The sequence below is a fragment of the Mchenga conophoros genome, linkage group LG22 (genome assembly GCF_057382185.1).
Source record: "Mchenga conophoros isolate Kocher_MC1m ecotype Shallow Benthic linkage group LG22, M_conophoros_male_GT1.1, whole genome shotgun sequence".
In the NCBI taxonomy this organism is placed as follows: domain Eukaryota; kingdom Metazoa; phylum Chordata; class Actinopteri; order Cichliformes; family Cichlidae; genus Mchenga; species Mchenga conophoros.
In genome coordinates, this window is record NC_140546.1 from 10,892,168 (window position 1) to 10,912,876 (window position 20,709).

At 39.2% G+C, this 20,709-nt stretch overlaps 1 protein-coding gene and 1 pseudogene across 3 annotated transcripts; one reads left to right on the plus strand and one right to left on the minus strand.

The window, feature by feature from the left end:
- On the plus strand, nt 1-1,175 carry LOC146548864 (phytanoyl-CoA dioxygenase, peroxisomal pseudogene; annotated as a pseudogene).
- Nucleotides 1,176-2,007: 832 nt separating this feature from the next.
- eya3 (EYA transcriptional coactivator and phosphatase 3) lies at nt 2,008-20,079 on the minus strand. 3 transcript variants are annotated; one of them, XM_085262182.1, is made up of 19 exons: nt 19,940-20,079; nt 16,470-16,565; nt 15,222-15,271; nt 15,051-15,145; nt 14,885-14,965; nt 14,738-14,792; nt 12,792-12,901; nt 12,393-12,530; nt 12,128-12,213; nt 9,954-10,131; nt 8,975-9,096; nt 8,615-8,698; nt 8,424-8,513; nt 7,926-7,984; nt 7,673-7,833; nt 7,178-7,292; nt 6,805-6,926; nt 6,593-6,693; nt 2,008-5,697 (listed from the first exon to the last, which is right to left on the minus strand). In XM_085262182.1, the coding sequence occupies exons 2-19, from the start codon at nt 16,515-16,517 to the stop codon at nt 5,617-5,619; spliced, it is 1,776 nt and encodes a 591-aa protein (XP_085118308.1). In that variant the 5' UTR covers nt 16,518-16,565; nt 19,940-20,079; the 3' UTR covers nt 2,008-5,616. The 3 variants fall into 3 exon arrangements, with proteins under 3 accessions (XP_085118308.1, XP_085118307.1, XP_085118309.1); XM_085262181.1 differs by having other exon boundaries at nt 8,975-9,144; XM_085262183.1 differs by lacking the exon at nt 12,393-12,530 and having other exon boundaries at nt 8,975-9,144.
- Between the last annotated feature and the right edge of the window lie 630 nt (nt 20,080-20,709).

Consider the following 20,709-nt stretch of genomic DNA (forward strand, 5'->3'; position numbering starts at 1 on the left):
ATGCATGTATACAGTGGCTTGCAAAAGTTAAACTTTTCCGCATTTTGTCACATTACAGCCACAAACAGGAATCAATTTTATTGGAATTCCACGTGAAAGACCAACACAAAGTGGTGCACACGTGAGAAGTGGAACGAAAATCATACATGATTCCAAACATTTTTTTACAAATTAATAAATGAAAAGTGGGGTGTGCGTAATTATTCAGCCTCCTTTGGTCTCACCACACGCACTCTGGTTTTCCTTCATGCACACTTCCTATAATTTATAATCTTTCTGCTATTTGCACATTTTTACTGTAAATTTCTAAGTTAAATCTGTAAATTTTGTAATAACCTATAAATTGTAAATACTGTAAAACCACTGTCATGTAATGGTCAGGCATTGCACAGCCACAAGCATTTCACTTCATGTCATACTGTGTATGGTTGTGTGTGTGTGACAAATAAAATTTGAATTTGAAATCAGAAAGCTGTCTCTGAACTGCAGGACTTGCAGGAGGATCATGACCTCTTCCGGTACGGTTCTTTACCAGCAATCCCTAACTACGGTATGTACTTAGGGATCGCTGGTAAATTGAGTGTTTCACTGGACAGAATATCATGGCTATGCACACGACGCTGATCAACAAACCTCCTGATGCAAGTAAGAAGACGTCCTGTCATCCATTTCATCAGGATCTGAATTACTTCCTCTTTTGACCATGTGATGGGATTGTATGGACAGCTATGGAGACAGTGAACAGGCAGAATATCTGCCTGGTCGTCCTGCCATGATCACACAATGGCATGCTGCAGGAACATGACTATCCTGAGTTGGAGGGCTGAGTGAACAAGATGTACCATGGAGTCCGAGACTATGACCCACAGTATCCCAGGGTGCACCTAGAAATGGAATAGGGTGACACAGTCTTCTTCCACCCACTGCTCATCCACGGCCCTGATATGAACCAGACACCGGGCTTCTCCTGGCCATGGTCATCTCCTGTTAGTATGCCAGCAGTAATTGCTATTATATTGATGTGAAAGGAAACACACAGGAAAACAGAGAAAGAGGTGAAGGAGATTGTAGCGAGGAAGTATGCTGTTAGTGATGAAGTCACTTTCAAAGACACACGGGCCATTCTGGTTCGTCTGGTGCAGGGAGAGAAGGTTTCAATATCAAGACACTGCTGAAGGGTGATGAATCTGAGCTGAAACTTCACTATATCAATGCAGCGGCTAAATGAGAAGCAACAGGCTTGCAACACTGCAACAAAGTGTTGGGGGGGTTTCTGCTGAGTGCTGTGCAAGGGTTGAAAAACACTTATCTAATTTTTTCCAAACACTGTCACTAATTTTCTTTCACCAAAATGCACTGGATTAGTCTGTGTATAATTCTGACATTTAACAGTGTTTTACAGCACAGAGATCCATTTAAAATCCATCTGTAAAGTTGTTTAGCCAAGCGGAGAAAAAAGAAGACACAAATGGGCAAATTTAAGTAATGGATTTTTGCAAGTTGATACATCCTCTATCTGCTGGTGGTACATACCGTGCATCATGGAATTATAAGGGAACCTGGCCATGAAACTGATCTTCAGTCAATGATTCAACTTGTAAAACTGAATCTGAAGTTCTGAAAATCTGCACTTCAATCAGATGTTGCTGGAATGAAAATCCACTGTGTTGGTGTAAAGAAGCAAAACTAGAAAAACTGCATCTTTGTCCAAAGAATTATGGGCCAAACTGTAGTATTTATTTTAAATTTCAGGTAAGCATTTCTTGGGCCTGTGTGGACACAAGTGAGCAATGGCTGGTACAGCTATATTAATCTTGTAATAGAGAAACCAAAAAGACTACTTCCCATTCTCATTAGAAAGCCGACTACACCGGAATCTAACTTTAAGGTTATATTTAATCTAAATATGTTATTTCTACTACTATAATCTACAATCTTCCAGTCTATATCTGCAGATACATTTCTTTTTCATTTTCCCCCATTTTGAATGAAATAAAACACACAAACTTGAGTCTGAAACCTTTAAAATGTATTTACATTATATTGTCTTACACAGGAAAACCTTACAGGGCTGTTGGGAGGAAATAGTGATTACTGTCATTAAATAATTAGCATTGATTATTATGATAGTGTTGAGTTTCAGGCTCTCTATGTGACTGCAAACAGCCTCACATGTCTGAAAATGAGATGAAATATATATAAAATAAACAGCAATATTTGGCATAAAAAAAAGAAAATCTAAGATTATAGTCCCTTAAACATTTCATGGTCATTATGTACGGCCACGATAATATACTTCAAAACAGGCGTGACATGCAGACAAAGTAAAGAAATAAACATTCAATAAGCTGAACAGATGCAAAGGTCTCAGTTTTCTGTTTGAGGACTGCTCGTTCTCCCTTAGATTCACTAAGGTAGTAACTGAACGACAGAACGAGCACGCTTTGTTACAGCTGCTTTCACCTTCTGGCCTGCCATAAAAAATAAAAACACCAAACATCGGGGATTGTGATTGTCTAAGCGATGCTAAATGTTTCACAGCAAAAGAAAAAAATTCTCCTCGTCAAAAGGAGGAAAAGATCTGAACGCCGAACTTTAAATTTCTTTAAACACTGAGCCGCAGTGCATGTGGAGTTTTCTACCAGACCTTTCAGTTGCAGTGCAGACAGAACAATCAAGTCAAAAAAGTCAAACTCAGTAACAAAAGAAAATCTCGACAGTACTTAAAAAGTATTGAGATAAAAATAAAGTAAAATAACACTTTGGATAATAACAATGCAGAGATACGTGTATCAAACATAAAAAGATATTTCCCTTTGAGATCAAGCAGACAGATGATGGTTAAAGGCACAATATAAATATGCACACGGGACACAAACAAAACGACACACAAATACACATTCTTAACGGTCAAGCTGCATGTGTGTGAAAATCTTCTTCAGGCTCAGTTATTGTTCAGTCTTAATCTCATTCAGACTGGGGAAGGTCCATCCCTCTGCGCTCCTCGCCGTCTACATAACAAAACAAACCCCTCGAAATACAGTTAATGAGCAAAGTAGAAGTTTATTGCACTGTCATCCTTTATTTTTGATTCCCTCCTATATGATTTAGAAAGACTTTGGGTTGTTGTGAGGCTGAGTGACGATAACTCAAAGTAACTGAGGAGGTGTGTAAAGCCATGTCTCGTTTACTTCTTTTCCCCCCCTTTATTATAATAATATCTGGGTCTTAGACTGCCTTCTGTACCACTTTCTGACATTCACAGACAAAATTAAGACTGCATCTAATTATTAATCATCTTCCTAATTAGTAATTTGATGCACATCATATCTACGACTCCAATAAGACCAACAGAGCCTCAAAAAGCCAAAAGTATTCAGCTGCAAGTTTTCTGGTACTTTGAAAAACAATGAAAAAATACTTTTATGAAAAAAAGAAGAAGAAAAAAAAATAAATAAAAAAAAAAGCAGAAAGAAAGAAAATCAACAAACAACAACGACGATGAAAGAAAAACAACACTCCAGAATATTTTATGCTTTCATCTGAAAGTCAGCAAGTTTCCCAGATTATAAGAATAACTCACTGTGATGATCTCTGAAGAACAAAGTTTCATGATCGAGGACTCTGATTAATCCATGTGTGAGAAACTCAGCCATCAAGTCTACACATGAACCCTGGACTATGTCCTCCCTGCACACCAGGAAGTAATCTGCTTCAGACGTGTTCTCATTTGTGGGAATATGTTCGGTTGAAGTTTGCGTGCAGAAAGCAGAGCAAACAAAGCTCCTCCGTTCTCGTGTATTTGTTTTAGAGAGGCGCAGGTTATTGACCCCAATGGACCGAATCAGACAAGGAAACGTCAAAAACATTTCAGGGCTACGGCACATGTATGAAAGCGTCTGGTTTAGTCTCATGTGTCCCTGCTGGGTCGTCTCAGTAATCCAGCCATGGATGCTCATATTTTCCTACTCAAACACTCTGAAAACATACTTGGGTTACTTGGGTCATCGAAGAAATAAAAATGCTACATGATCTTCAGCTGTATAACATTTCTCTAAAACCACAGATGGGCTCAGTTTTTCTTTAAATAGGAGGAAATTGAAAAGAAGACTTCTACTTTGTGATTAGCTTATGACCAAAAAATAAACTCCCATTAATCGGGTGTTCACTTGTACTAGAACAATTTTGGAAAGACCAAACCAGCACACTTTAACCAGGCATCAACAGATCCATATCACAGTGAAATGAATATGACAGTGCGGACCTTTGAATCACGGTTTCGTTCTGGTTACAGATTTGTCACTCCACCTCTCTTCTGGGAATTCAAGGACACTTGGGACTGCGCTCTGAGGAGCCCAAAGGACACAAAGAGTGTTGATTATCATTGGCATAGGGTGGAAAAATGTTTTCAAGTCCAAATATATTCAAAACATCACCAGTCATGACAAAACTTCAGCTTTCAGCTTCAATTAAAGAAGCTCTTTACAGCCACAAGAGGAAAAAGGATAACTACACCAACGTCAGATATTTAAGTCTCACGTGGATGTAGTTCTACGTATGTAGTCCAGCCCTGGAGTGTAATTGGAGGCTATTATATTATTTATTCTTTATCATTTATTAAACTTTTATTACTTATTTTTGCAGTATTCTGTTAAGTCACATATTTGTTTTCTTGCCTTATAAAACATCAAATGAAGCCACGAGTCTGAAAACCACACAATGGGGGAAAAATAATAATAATAAAATTGTGATCCTTCTGCCCAGTCATCCATGAAACTGATGATGCTCTGTGCATGTTTTCCCACACTTATTACCACTTCCTGCAGTTTGCATCTCTTATCCTTAGCACATGCTCGGTGACCACGGATCACACACAGTGGAGAGGTCAGAACTGATGGTGCTGACTGATGGTGTGGTTTGGTCTTGTCGTGACAGTCAGAGATTAATGGCCCCTGCTGCCCTCCATCACTGAGTACCTTTTGTTTAATAACGGTCTGGCTACATAAGAGGCAACACATAAAAGTGGGATTAATTGATACTTGATGACTGTCAGGAACATAATGAAAAACATAAAGGCAAAATGATGCTTTCAAGTCACCCTGGAAAGAGATTTTTCAAAATAAAACGCTATGACAACCTCCACAGACAAAGCCACCAACAAACAACGTCTCCTTAGCCGTTTAAACTCAGTGAGAGTTGAGGGATGGTGTTCGCTGCAGGACTTTTGGATGTTTATGTGAAAATGAAAGCCAAAAACCGTGAAGAAGCTGGATAATAGAAGTCATCCCTTCCGTGTCCAAATCAGTGCCAGTTTCAGCCGCAGTGAGCTTAGCTGCCGTAGAGGAGGGGGTGCTGGGCGAGAGGAACCTTACTTCTGATGACTGACGCGTCCAGTTTGTTTCTCGCAGGCGGCTCCGACCCAAAGTCCGCCTCAAAGCGTTCACCAACACACAGCCAGTTGCAAGTCGTCAGACAGCGAGAGCAGATTTCTAACAGGTGAGTGTGGATTGTTGGGCTTGTGGAGAATTTTTCCACACACACAGTTTCACTCCACAAGTCACCAGTACGACGACAACATTTTTCCCTTTGAGTGCACAACATTCAACAGCATCCTCGTTACAAGAAGTCCAGTTCCAGCGCTTGGTGAAGGGACACGAGGTCGCCGTGACTGGAGATCCGCCAGAAAGGCATGTTGTGCTGCAGAGGGAAGGAGACAAAAAATTAGGCACAAGAAAGCAGAGTGTGTAATTGTAAAGAGCACAGCCTGACAAAGTGTTTTGTCCATGTGAGGGTCTCCCGTCTACATATGGCAACTTTATTTAGTTTAATTGTAGAAAAATCAGGGTTCCGGGGGAAGGGGGGGGGGGGGGGGGGGGGGTGTCACTAAACTTTTAAGCCAGACCGCTCCAACAGATTGTGCAAACATGCAAAGGAATATTTAATGCTTGACTAATTAAACATCTCTTAAATCCACTTTACTGCAGACAGTTTTCATGCAAGAGAATCCCTGGATTTATAATCACTTCCTAAAAATACATGGAAGAGAAAACAACTTCCTGGCTCTTATTTTGAAAGTTCACTCGTTGTCAACCAGCTTCCCCTGTCCTTCTCATCTTATATGTTTTTTCCTGACAGGTTAACTTTGTACCATTCAGGTACTTTCTCAGAGAGGATCTAGGATGAATCTGCTCTGGAGATTCAAGTCAGTCTAAACAGTAACTTCAGCAGGTGGAACAATGGCTCATTTATCTTTTTTGTTTATTGGTTATAAACCATCTTCTTTCATGCCAGACTGTAAATAACTGTTCAAGTCAATGTCATCCAGGATCAGATTCTCCTAGTAAACCATGCCTTGTTTCTTTTTCCTGGTACATGATCTCATGATCAGGAAGAAAAAAAGACAACAAAAACCATGTGGAACGTGTACCTGCATCTTTTTTCCTAAAAATCTGAAATTCTGCCTGTCCACACAAAAACACAATCGAATTGTTCCATTAAAATGGGTCAAAAATCATAAAATGCTGCAAATCATCCAATTTGAAATGAAATAGTTTAAGAAAAAAAAAAAAAAAAGGCAAAAATGGAGTTTTACCTGTTTTGCTGCAAATTCCTCATCTCGGCCGTCACCGATCACCACATAAGTCACTTTTTTCCCAAAGCGAGAGACGATCCTCTCAAAGCAGCTCTCTTTTCCTACATGACAGGAAACCGCAGGGAAAAGGAAAATAAAGAATCACATAAAGATATAAACAGATCTTTTTTTTTCTTTTAATTTGACACAGAGTAATCGGGTTGCATATGTACCTATTTTTGTGGCACTGTAGATGTTTTCGATGGGGAAGACGTCTCCCAGGCCGTAGAGCAGCACTTTGGCCAGAGCTGGAACCAGCTGAGTCGTGGTGACCAACACGTTCATACACTTCCCCCTGTTGGTGGGTGTCACACACACACAGATTTATAACATCGTCATCCAATTCAACTGTACTTGATTTGATTTATACAGCACCAAATCACAACAACAGTTTCCACAAGGCAGTTTGAATTGTAAGATAAAGACCCTACAATAACTCAGGGTTAAGGGTGAATCTCAAAGATGCAAATAAAATATTTTAACAAGGAGTAACTAATCTACGACATACTACCTACGAGCTAAAACGATAACCTGAGGTGCTCAAACCTGGACTGGATGAGCAGCAGAGACTTGAGGGCAGTGCTGAGCCAGGAGTCTGTAACATTCTCGATCTCGGACTGAAGCCTCAACAGCAGCTCCCTCTTCATGGGATTCAACAGGCCTGGAACACCAAAAAAACCCTGAAGCAGATGTTTATGCTTAGCCTTTGAGCCTCTTCACTGCAAGCTCTAAACTCCGTTAGGAGCAACACTGAAATGCACGCTTTTTACAAAATGCTTACAATGATCCACCTACTGTGGCTCAAACTCCAAAGTCTGAGTGCAGCTCACCTCCTTAACAGTTTGCTGTTTGTTTTTGGCTGCTGTACTAAAACATTTGTTTGTGTAACAAGAGCAGGAAAACAAAGAGCTTAAGCTCCAGTCACTGCTGGTTTCTGGAAGCTGGGAAGAAAAGTCTGGTGTTTTAATGTGAGAACGTATTTTTCCTTCATCTGAGCTGCTGTCACTTAAGCCTTCACAGGACGGTGCTTTGCAAACTCACCCCCGACATTTCCTTTGTAAGTATTGTAGATCTCTTTTAGCCGGCGGTAGCGAAAAGCCAGTTTACGCATCCACTCCACCCCTCCCTGAACTCCTGTGGTGGTTCCTGATGCAGCTCCACCGCTGGGGCCGTTAAATCCATCCGCCATGAAGTTGTAGTTGCTGAAGCAAAGACAAACTACCTGTGATTACTCAGAACGACACAAAGCATTTTGTAGTGTCTGGGTTAGTTAGCGGGGCAGCGTGTAACACACCTCAGGTCCTGTCCATTGTCATCAGACGCCACATCCTCAACATGGACTTGATCACACTCCTGGAAGAAAACACAAGTAGAGGGATTGTTTTCCTCGTTTTGTTAGGGACTAATTAAATATGAAACTAAAACATGTATGACAAGTAATTGTGGGGCTTTTTGAACACCTTCAACCTGTTAAAACGGAAGGAGGTGGAACCAGAAAAAACACTCACCAGTTACCTGATTATTATTCACATGTATAATAAGATGCCTTTTGATTGGTTGTAAGGTTAGAAGTGCAACATGTCAGGAAACAGCGCCGCATTTGTTAGTTTAATGCAGTTCAACCGGTTTTTGACAGTCAGCCTATTGTCTATCTGCCTTCTTCTGTCTGACATACAACTCAGTGAGTTTGTAAAAAATTAAATCTGGAATTCTGGTTTGTACCAGCTGCTGTGAACAAGCAAAAGCTGCTCATCTCTCATATTCACTCCAGTCTAAACAAACGTCACTGTACCTCGAGGTCATTGAAGAAAAGATGGGTGTCTGCCAGCTCAAAGATCAGCTCCTCCATCTGCAAGCCCAAGTTCAACACAGTCGCCGGGTCCTGAACAAAATAAAACAGACCCACAATAAGCATGTTACACAATTCAATAGGTCTAATTTTTGCATTGTAAGCTCAAAGGATTCATCTTTGGAAAAACCAACCTTGCCAAACTTCTGAGCATAAGAGCCGGTGAGCAAAGAGTGGAATATAATGATGGTTTCATCCAGATCCCATAAAAAAATGCGCTGAAACACAAAAGAACAAGATTACCTGTTGGACTGCACCCCATATTACAGTGAACTTTTTCCTGCTCCTCTAACTTTCCCATTATATTTCAAGAAGCATGAAAAAAAAAAAAAACCCATAAACATAACTTGGGCTTGGACTTGACACAGAAATGATTCAGTTCCTGTAATAGTTAATTAATATATCTATCATTGTAAGGATTTCACAAATGTCAAAACAAACTTACTGCTATTAATTATATCCACTACTGTTTAATAAGTAAATTAAATGGTTACCTCCAGGTCACTCTCAGCAGGTGGAGAGTTATCAGACTTCTTGCCCTTCCCTTTGGCTTTGCCCACCGAGTTCCTGCGGCCGACCTCGTCCTGATCTCGAGCTCCAGCGGGCACTGCCACAGCTGTAGGAAGAGCCGCACAAACAGGCAGGTTTTCTGGTGGGGACGCATCTAAAATGAGACCAAGAACATGAGCGTGGCAGCCAGCATAAAAAACAACCTTTAAACAAGAGAGCAGCTGAAAGAAGATTCTCATTTTAGTTATTTAGATTTTCCATTTAAATTCTTTTTGAATTCCACAGCACATTATGGGACTAAAAAGGAGAATTGGCTGCAGACTTTTTCACTTGTTTACTGAGGTGCAGATCCAGAATATTAGCTGCTCTCTTCACACTTCAGTGTAACCTGGTCTAAAGCTGACAGTTTAATGTCTGATCCAACAACTTTAGATCTTAAATTTCTCATCTGCATCTCTGAAATGTCTGGAGCTGTTCAGGGCTGCAGTGGATATCTAAAAAGAGCTCCAGACAGAAAACAAAAACCAGAAGAGTTCTGTTATAAGTTCCTCCAGGATGTAGAACAAATTGCATCTTGAAAATGAAATTTTAGCCAAGTGCACAGGAGAACTGATAAAAAATAAATAAAATAAAAAGTACACTATACTTCATCCTAACTGTTTAACTAGTTTGTTAAATATTTCTACACAATAACACAAGCACCTTAACAGTGTGTGCAGTATTCAGTTAGTTATTTTTCAGGTTTTTATTTATGTAAAGTTAACTTACAGAAAGACAATACCATGAGACGTTTTGGTTTAAGTATTCTTACTGTGCTTTTTCCTGATTTAAATGTAGGTACAGCAATGTGTGTTAATGTTACACAGCTATTTACCATGTGCTGTAGAACAAAGTGCTGACAGTTATTTAAGGTAAAGAAACCAAAAGCAGAAAAAAGGTAAAAGATAATGAAAAACCAAAAACCTCTAGGAGGCAGTCCAGCAGAGGCGGCCTCCTCTGATTTCACTGCTGAATATCCAGCAACACCTGCACCACCACTGTGGTCATCACTGTTAGGTAGCCCAGCAGGCACGTAGCTGGGAGGAAGAGTGTAGTACTGAGAGAACTGACTCTGTCCCAGAGAGTTATAGCTGCTAAAATCCTGTTGAAAAGTGAAACAACAAACAAACGTGATCAGCAGAATGAAAGGACTCCACGCAGGGCTGAGTAACAATACGTGGGAACAATCTCATCTTTTCAAGTTCTAATTAGAGCAGGGCGATATGGCCAAAAATATTTATCACGATATATATTTGAAAATTTGCGATAACGATATAACTGACGATATAATTGATGCAAGACAAAATACAACTCCACAACATTACTAGCGCAAAAAGACAACCTTCCATTTATTTTCACTTAAACAAGAAGCTGGTTTTTATGTTCATTAAAGCTTTATAAAAATGTAACAGTGCAAATGCAAATTCCTTGCTGAAAGTTTAACCAAAAGGCATTTCCAGTAGAAATGGGCTGACATATCCTGAGCATAACCATGTATAATATCCACTGAAGTTAAAAAGAGGTGCTTTGCAACATTAAACTGCAGTGTGCAGTACGCATTTTTCGGACCATAAGGTGCACGGGATTATAAGGCACATTAAGCGAAACAAAGCAGTCAGATAAATCAAACTTTATTAAACTCATTCTTCTTGCTTCCTCCACTTCTGTACCATTGATTCATTAATGTTGAATTCTCTGGCAGCTGCTCTATTCCCATGTTGTTGCAGTATATTAATGACTAACCTCGTATTGTGGATGGATTATCTCAGTTGTTCTCCTGACTGAAGTTTGGTCCATTTACAGCATCCTGCCATGCGATTGCATTTGTCTCTAACTATCAGGAACGTTAACTTTTATAAGTGGAAAAGTGTTAGTGTTCGTCCTCCAGCTTCACTGTTTATGTTATGCTAACATAGCTGTGTCGCTAGCGATCACGTAGCACATCATTATATACCAGCTAGCCCAACTTCAGTAACCCTACAAACGTCACTGCTGTTTAGTTTCCTGTCTTCATTTATGTTGGAAGTGATAGCAGAGCTGTACGTTTGAATTTTTTCAGAAATCTCTCTGTCAGAACATGCAATATCATGCTTGGGTAACTAGCGAAACTAGCGAGCTAACTTCCGCTAGCTTCCTGCTAACTTCTAACTCCGTTAAATGTAATAACTTTTGTTTTCATGGATGCCTGGAAGTTAAACTTTATAGTTACACCTGGTAAAGCAGCAATGCTGATCGTTTTATTAAAGATGAAAGAATTTAGACAGTTTTTAACTCTCAGTGATGCTGCAGTGTTCGTTTGACCTGAAGTATACGGAGTTTAGGACCCAGATTATTCCCAGATTTAAGAGCATCTTAGTCCGACAAATACGACGGCCGCTTGCATGTTCTGCAAAAAAATGTGCTTTGTCGTGTATCTGACGGACAAACACCAAACCAGTTCCACATCACTGAAGTTGCACCATTTTTACAAACCAATTCTGGTTCTTTTGTTTCACTCAACAACCGGCCATGTGCGTATGAAAACAAAGGCACTGCGCATGCGCGTTTTACTCATATTCTATCGCGATATTTCATTTTCCTATCGTTGCCTAACATTATACCGGTATTACCGTGAACGGTATAATATGGCCCAGCCCTAGTTCTAATATCACTGAACATAACACAAACTCAGGTTCTGTGTCAGACAGTAAGATGAACCCTCTGTGATCAAAACTTGATCCCAAAAGCATTCACTTCCAGTGGATTTCTGCCCTCACTCAAAGACAAAAATACTGAAGTTTGAGCTGAACTTTTGCTCACATTACAAATGCTTTTAATATCCTTTTATAGATCACTATGTCTAGCATTCTAATCTCCAACCACAGCACACAATAAACATGTTGAGCACACACATACAAGACTTCTGCATTCCTTGCTTGAGATTTGCACCATATTAACACTTTGCTCGCATACATTCATAGCTTGAAAGGAATTTTTTCCTTTGAATTTTTGGTCATTTTAAAGGCAATTTTCCACTCCCACAGTGCACCAACCGCTCTTAAAAACACACACAAAGATAATTTTATTCTTCATCTTACTGGAGAATCACTGATTCTCACCTGATGGGCCACCGCCGAGGCGGTTGTAGTCGCGGCTGTAGCTGAAGGGATGTTGGAATACACACTGGATGTTGTGAAGCTTGAGCCTAGAGAAAGAAACATTCGCATTAAAAGAGATGCAAAGACTAAAATATAAAAATAAAAATACTTCTACATGATGTTATAATGGCAAGAGAGGAAATCAGAGCTGTGCCGCTGCAGGTTCTCCTTTACTGTGTTCTTCAGGTATTTGCAGACAGTGAGACAGAGTGAGATGGCAGCTTGCCTTGGCTGGGGTATGAGTAGTGCAGCTGGCCTGGCTGGGTTGAGGTATATGTGGAGCTGAAACTGAGAAACCCAGGCTGGCCACCAGAGGGCGCATCAGGCAGCCCTGTCTCTGTTTTTATGCCTGGCCACATAGCACCTGAAGATGAAAGAGAGCAATGGAAGCTGAAGATGAAGAGGCAGCAGGGGAGAAAGTGGGTCACTGAAGATGCAGCAAAGTTAGTAAACTGGGTACTCCCGTCAAGATTTGTGTTTGTGTGTAAAAGCAGGGTTTAAAAGCAGACTGGTTCAGCGCCAAAGCACAGTGAGGCTTTAAAAGCAAAGTCATGAAGTGTGATGCTTGGATTTTAGAGAGCAGACTGTCCTTAAAAAGGGTCGTCCAAAAAGAGCAGGCACTAACCAAAAGGTGGGAGACCGTAGGTCTGGCCTGTTTGGGGGAAGGATGAGTACACAGTGGACTGGGCCAGAGGAGGAAACGCCACCTGACTGGTGTATGACGTTACTGCTGGGCTGAAAGAGAGAGAGAGAATGACTACCTATAACAAAAGTGAGTACACCTGTAGCAGGTGCATTATACAAAACAAAAGAGCCAGGCTTTGTCTTGATGTAATAAAAAACAAAAAAAAACAAAAACAACACACACACACACACACACACACAGAGTTGGATTTTTCATCACCACATTTACATACAAACACCTACTTTATCACTTTTACATTCGTAAAAGCACATTAGTAATCTAACCTGGTGGTCTGACAAGCCTGCAACATGGTGAGAGTAGAAGCTGCTGTACAAAAGGAGAAAACTGCAGCCATCAATAAAAGTCTTCTTTGGAACATCTCAACAAAATTAAAATGAGGTCCAAACGTTGCAGGTAAAGTCAGGATGCCACAAATCGTGCACCAAGGTTACTGTGGTTAACTAAAACCACACTAAAAAATAAAACTAGATTAAAAAAAAAAACAACATTTTAATTAACTAAAACAACTGAAACTACTGATTTAGGTGTTGGTGAACCTGGAAAACTGACAACAATAAATAATAATTTTACCAAACTAAGATAACAGTAGGGATGGGTACTGGTATCCAGTTCCATTATGGCACCGGTTCTGACATAAACGGTAGTAACCAGACCGAAAAGCTGAACACATTTCGGTGCTTTATTTCGGTGCTTTTTTTTCCCTGAGATGTCATACACTTTGGATTCTAGCCAATCATTGTACCTTTCCAAGGATAGTAGGCGGGCCCAGGTACATAAGTTCTGGCGACGCATAGCGGGTTTTTTTTTAAAGCCGAGAAATGCACCGTATTGATAGCTTGCTGCAAGACCTCAGCAAGTGTGGTGCCTGTTATCGGTCCCAGAGTTATCGGTCCCCCAAGAACCCGAAGAGGAGAGTTCTGGCCCCTAGCCCTGCCAGTGTAGCAGAAATGATGACGAATGATGATGGCAGCAGCAGCCGTTCTTCTCTGCGCAAGTAGCTTAATGTTGTTCGTGTGTAATTTACGTTGAGTAGGCTAACCACGTTATTAAATTAATGCACGTAAGGTGAACTAGCAAACACCGTCGTAGTTACATGCGGCTGTCTTCTTGTTTGATAGAGTGATACCATATATGCCCTATAGCTGCAGAAAAGGCTAACACTGTTATCTTTTTACAAAAAAAAACAGCTAAACATGAGAGGTTTTAGGACAAAGTTTGTTTTTTTCCATTGTTTAAGCACCGGTTCCAACCAAAGGAGGTATGTTGTATCAACAGAAAAGGCTAACTTGGTTATCATTTTGCAGAAAAAAAAGACACTGCAAAAAAAAGAAAAGAAAAAAAAAAACAAAAAAAAAAACATAAGAGGTTTTTGGACAAAGTTTGTGTTCTCCATTCTTTAAGCACCGGTTCGAGCACCGTTTAAGCACTGGCACTGTTTCAAAAGTACCAGTTTGGCACCGGTATCGGATAAAACCTAAACGATACCCATCCCTAGATAATAGTTCAGTAAAATTTAGTTCAGTAAAACAAAACTTGCCTGATGAGACTTTGTATCAGTGAGACTGCGAGTCAACCACTTTCCAAAAATTCTGTTTTTATTGTAATACTTGTACTGATTTTTCTAAATATAACCAAATAAAAATAAAACCTAATCAGAAAATACAAAACTATAATAACTGTCTCAAACAGATCTATACATTTACCCCACAGTGATCTTCTGACAAGTTAATAACTGAGTGGAAACTGATTAGTATGCTTTGTTTGAAAACTTATTGCATATGTGAGTGAGAATGTTCCATTTTTCTCTCTATAAATCTAAAGTGATTCATAAAGTTTAATGTCTCACTTCCATGCAGCATACTCACTTGCTTCCCTGATAAACCTGTTGGGTGTATTCAGATGTGGCTGTGGCATCGGTGGCTGCAGGAAAAGAGACTATTTTAGCTACAAGAGCACTTACAAGAGTAACATCACTGTGCACTGTTTAGAGCCGAGTCTGTTTCTGTTCATACCAGAATGACCGTACGAGTTAATTGAGTCACCACATGGTTGAGATCCAGCTCCCCTCTCTGCACTGGACTGCTCCTGTTCACCTGTGGCCACACATGAAATGTCAGTAAACTACAGCAACATCTTTGGACATTATGAGCCTTTGATTTTTAAACATATTCTACTGACCTGGATCAATTTGGGCTGTGGACAGGGCAGAATATGAGTTCTCCTGCTCTGATGAACCTAAAACAGCATCTGGGCTCCCATCACCCCCCAAATCACTGAAAGAGCAGGAAAAATGTTATTGTAATTAAACAGTAATTTAAAAAAGGTGAGCCCATATAAGTAGATACCAACCCCGACTCTTTCTTCAGTTTGCCATCTACGTCAATCTTGGCCTTCTTTGCCTGCATATGCACAAAAATGCAGACACACAAGTCAGACAGCTCACACGATTTAAACAAAGCAGCAGAACACAGTCAGTTTTATTTATTTATGTAGTTTTAATTAAGAAAAAAAGGTGCATGGGTTGACATTTATCAGCCACTGTGATATCAGCATGAATAGTAAATGACAACCTTCTGGGTAATAGAACAGTTCTTTACTGCACTGAAAACAAACAATATATAATATAACATCATTATGATCTATGCATCTCAAATCGTCCTGTGTTACAGCCAAAACATTAAACACAATGTACAGAAAATTAGCATAAATAAAGTAGAATAAGTCCATAAAATAAAGGTAAACTAACAAAACAAAACTGCTCAGTTAGAGAGATTAGAGGGAAAGGGCTAAATTAAATAGAAATCTATAGTTTAAAAAAAATACAGGAGTCCAATATGTAAGTAAAATATAAGGTAAAATAATGTTAATAAAACTCAAACTGAATGTTGAATATAGAAAAAAGTAAAACAGCTCACCACACTGACAAGAGAAAACAGCTGTACACCGCTGTAAATAATTCTTGTGTATAAACAGATTTGTAATACTTTAATAGACGTATTTTGCGGGTAGCAGATTAATCTGCATATCATCGATTGTCTCAATTAACCATCAATTCTCTTTTAGATGATAAAAAGAGAGCAAAAGCCTTTTAATGCTCCACAAAAAAAATGAAACACTGTGAGAGTATTTCCTGCCTCAAAACAGGCCTTTGGTTGTGACCATGCAAGTAATCATGATTGGTCTATATACAAATAAGGCAAAAAGTCTGTATAATCTAATTATCATATCATATCATATCATAAGTATATACACTTTCTTATCATTTTATCAGAAAACTTGACTGAACTTGAGTGATTAAGACCTTTAAAAAACAAACAAACTGTTAAACGGTGGGTATGCTTGGGTATAATGACATTTTCTTTGGCATCTCTCATAGAGATGAACACAAAAACAGAAAATAAAGATAAAGACTGACTGAAGCTGTCTCCTAAAATTCAACTTTGCGTTGGCTAAAACAGAAAATATGAACAGAAAATTAAATATTTGCTATCTTAAATATTTGCATGAACCTTAAGCCACATTTTTGTTATCATACACAAAACAACAGTTACAGGAAATCAGTAAAGTTACTATGCAAATGACTCCATGCATACTCACCGGCAGCTCCTGCGAGTCATCCATCTCTGCAGCGGAGCGGCCCGACATGTCTGCACACTCAGCCTACTCTCTGTACCTGGAGAGCCTGGCGGGACCCTGCTTCACACCACCACAGAAGCAAAGACAAACAGGCACAGAGTCAATGGTGGGAGCACAGTCTTATATAGTACCCCATACGTGACTCCCCCCTCCCCTTGTCCCATAAAGTGAATCCCTCTCCTGCCCCTATCAGGGTTCGATCAGTAGGAAGGCAGTGGCGATGAAGGAAGTGGGGCACCCTGCTCTAATCTCCAGCACGAGACTCACAGGTGAGGCACGTGTGGCATTGACGCTCACCAACGTCCTCGCCACTCTGTTTTTACTGCAGGATTAAGGATGCGTGCCACCTTACATGCGAACTAACCTACATTCAACGAAAACATACCCTCTGGGAGCATTAGCTGCTCAGGTGCACGCTCTCATATCAATAGATGCCCCGGGGGGATAAGATCTAACCTCGTTTTGTCCACTGCTCACTTTAACGGGCCTCTGCCCACAGCTGGAGGGATGAGCATTTACTCAACTGACATAATGTAAAAGCAATCAGAGAAAATAGGTCAGTCTGCAAATTAACACCAAATCAATGTGTCAGGTAGGTGTTGTTCTTAGAAGTGGTTCATTAAAGAACATGCAGGCTTGTGCGAGATTTAGATAAGTGAATTAAAAAATATATATGATAATGACATTTTTAAAGTTAACTGAATTAAAACGAGAAAAAAATTATTTTGCATGTCTCCCATTTAAGAAAATGAATTATCAATTGATCATTGGATTACCAAACGTCTTTATTATATGAGTTCTCAGTCTAATGAATGCCTTCTGCAAAAAACAAAAAGACCCACTTAAACCAACAGATATAAATACTTATATAATGCAGCTGCAACATTGGTCAGTAAATTAACAAGAAAATAATAATTGTAGTCATTTATATGTAAAACCTGGAGTCAGCTTTTCAAATGGGAAGATCTGATTTAATTTTTAAAATTATAGAGTAAAAACTGAGTACCTTTCAGTTTATTGTTTGCTGGTCAGACAAAACAAAACATAAAATAATAAAGAAAACCAAAAAAATTAAAAGAGAGCTTTCTTTCTTATTTTACTTCCACTTGACAGAGAAAAGATTAAACAAGTAAATAATTATTTGATTGTTTGATGGATTTAAAAAAAAAAAGTAATTTAAATGTATTATTCAGGTTTGCAGAGTCATCAGCCCATTTGTTTTCCCCTAGGGATCAATAAAGTATTCTGATTCTGATTGATTCTGTTTGTGAAGATAAGAGTCATCTGATAGATCAGTCAGAGGGCCCGGTGGCGCCTGTGTCCGGCAGCCTCGCCTCTGTCAGTGCGCCCCAGGGCAGCTGTGGCTACAATGTAGCTTGCTATCGCCAGTGTGTGAATGTATGTGTGAATGGGTGAATGACTGAATGTAGTGTAAAGCGCTTTGGGGTCCTATGGACTAGAAAAGCGCTATACAAATGCAGGCCATTTACCATTTACCATCTGCACATTTTTAACTGACCTTGTGTATAATGGCAAAAATGTTCTGGGTTACATTAAATACATATATGAGTGAGCCTTGTTGACCTCTATCAATCTGTCAGCAAACAACATATTTATCTGGTAGTCCCATTATGTTTTGGCTGACAGTTAAAAGACCTGAAAAACATTTTTAAGGTATAATTTTATTACATTATGATGATAGTAATAAAAAAAAGGTCAAACAGAACATACAGGGAACAAACACTACAACTACAGGCTAGTTGTTGCTTCAAATACTGATATCAAGACCACTGAATTCCATGTACTGTGTAGCTATGCGTAATAGACATTTTTGGATAAGTCAATGAAATCCCAACCAATAAAACTCTTAGTAACATTTTGATAATTCAGCTAAATTTAATTTGGATGTGCCAAAATTAGTGAATTGCATGTCAGAATAGGGCTGTGTCAAGTACAATACTATAAATATAGTATAATGTAATATAACATAATATAATAAAAATAATTAAAATATACAAGGCTAGACAGTACTGGGAAAGTTAAAAACAATAAAAATTTTAAAAAAAATCTACATTTACTACTGAACCACAAAGTTGCTATTGAAAAGCTTCACGCGCCTTCTGCAAGCTGCAGACAAGCGATCTTCCAGGAATTTTCGGGACATCTGACTGGTCAGTAGGTGGTGATTTCATGCTGCTGCATAGCAAGTTAGGTTTGCACCACAAGTTACCATGGCAATATAAGATGTAAACTGCCTTCCTAGTACAGAAAAACTAATGGTTAACCCTGAAGTTACCTGGATAAGCCCAAATCCTGCTTCATAAAACAGGCTTCTGATAACGTCCTTTCAATTACTGTGGTTTGTTTTATTTAAGAAGGGCCAGGCCATATTTAATATGAATATTCTATGAATATGAATAAGAATAACACGAAAGGGAAGTGTACAAAGTACACAAAAAAGTAATAAAGCATTAAAAAACGACATATGCAGAGACAGATAACAGAATGACAAAACCATTACTACAAATTTTAAAAGCCTTACTACACATTTTTAATATATACATTTAAATGACTAAAGCAATATGTGGTTAACACGGATTTATTATTACTAATTCACAACTCTCCTTACTAATAATTACTAATAACTGGTATCGCTCCTTAAAAATGTCATATTGATTGCCGTGTGCAGGCTGCAAATCTGTGTATGGACTGTGATTATTAAATGCGTTTGCTCTAGTGCACATGCTACCATCGTTGTTTGTCCTGTATATTATTCTAGCATTAATCCTGGAACGACAGATTGCATCAAGTCATGCGAAAAGTTCCCATCCATGACATCTCCAAATGCTAACAGACTACCGTTAGGTTAGCTGAATTTAGCACCCGGGAACAGTTTACTGTGAAGGTGAAGCCAGACATCGGTCTACTTCCTGGAGAACAGCAACTCGTCAGTTCTATCCGGGGACAAACGAAACATTAATTCGCATAGAATACTAAGTCAGACGTGACTAAATAATTTAAAGTGACTGGCACAAACTAATAAAAGAAACAAACAGACCCAAGTAAAAAGCACAAACTCACCAGCATTTAGACCACACCGGAACGCTAGCGTCCCAACGTTAGCAGACAATGTCGATTATCACTTATTCTTTAGTGGCAACTTAATTACGGTGAACTTTGCCATCAGCTGTTCAATTTGCATGCACTGCAGTCTTCCCAACTCTGTACACTGGGGAATTAATCACTAGCTGTACTTGTTTTCCCCCGGGCATAAAGTTTCCCGTTCCAGAGATTAGTCGGGACCAGCGGCCATTGGAGTAGGTACTGAAATGGCAGCGTGTGAAACCATCTCACTTCTGCTGCATTCAGCTGCAAAGCTGATTGCAAAACAAAAAGCCGAAACACAACAAAATCATCGAGACACGTCTTACCATTGAAGGAGCGATGGAGGAACGCTTTTAATTAAGCGCCTTTGGTTGAAACCACCATATGAAGCTTTGTCTGTTGTTAGGGAGCACTATTTTGCAGGAAGTGGTCGTTGCGGACTGTTCTGCGCATGTGCGAAGGGCTGATTCACAGTGAGACGAGAGCATCGCACAGACACAGGTGAGAGTAAAATGCAAACAGCTGTTATTTGAACAGGTGAGCATGCTTTGAATGCGTCCAGTTTTACCTCGGGGTTTGTTTTATCGCATGAAAGCTCGTTTATATCAAACAAATTGTTAAAAAAATGGTACAGTAAGTTCAGACTTTATTGATTTAAACTAACTCAGTCTAAGATTTAAAGTCCAGGTGTCATTTTCAGCCTTACTGTGATGTTCAAAGGACTGGACACAATAGTAGCACATAAATAAATTAACAATATATGAGCAATAATTCTATTATAATCAGCAAGTATTTTAAAATTTAAGACAATCTTAATGTTGAAAGATTTTTAAAACAGTAGACCAGCCATCTTCTTCCGCTTATCCAGGACCGGGTGGTAGGGGCAGCAGCCTAAGCAGAGAAGCCCAGACCTTACAGTAGTGTTCTAGATTATCTATTTTCTCATTAAAATGTCTTTATTTTATTTTATTTCATGTGTAGTTTTCACCTGCATATTTTAAAAAAATCTTTTTAATGTCTTCTCATACCTCAAGTAACTAACTTAACAATAAACTGAATAGTTAACAATGAAAACCACTGTCCGTTGCCTTAGAGT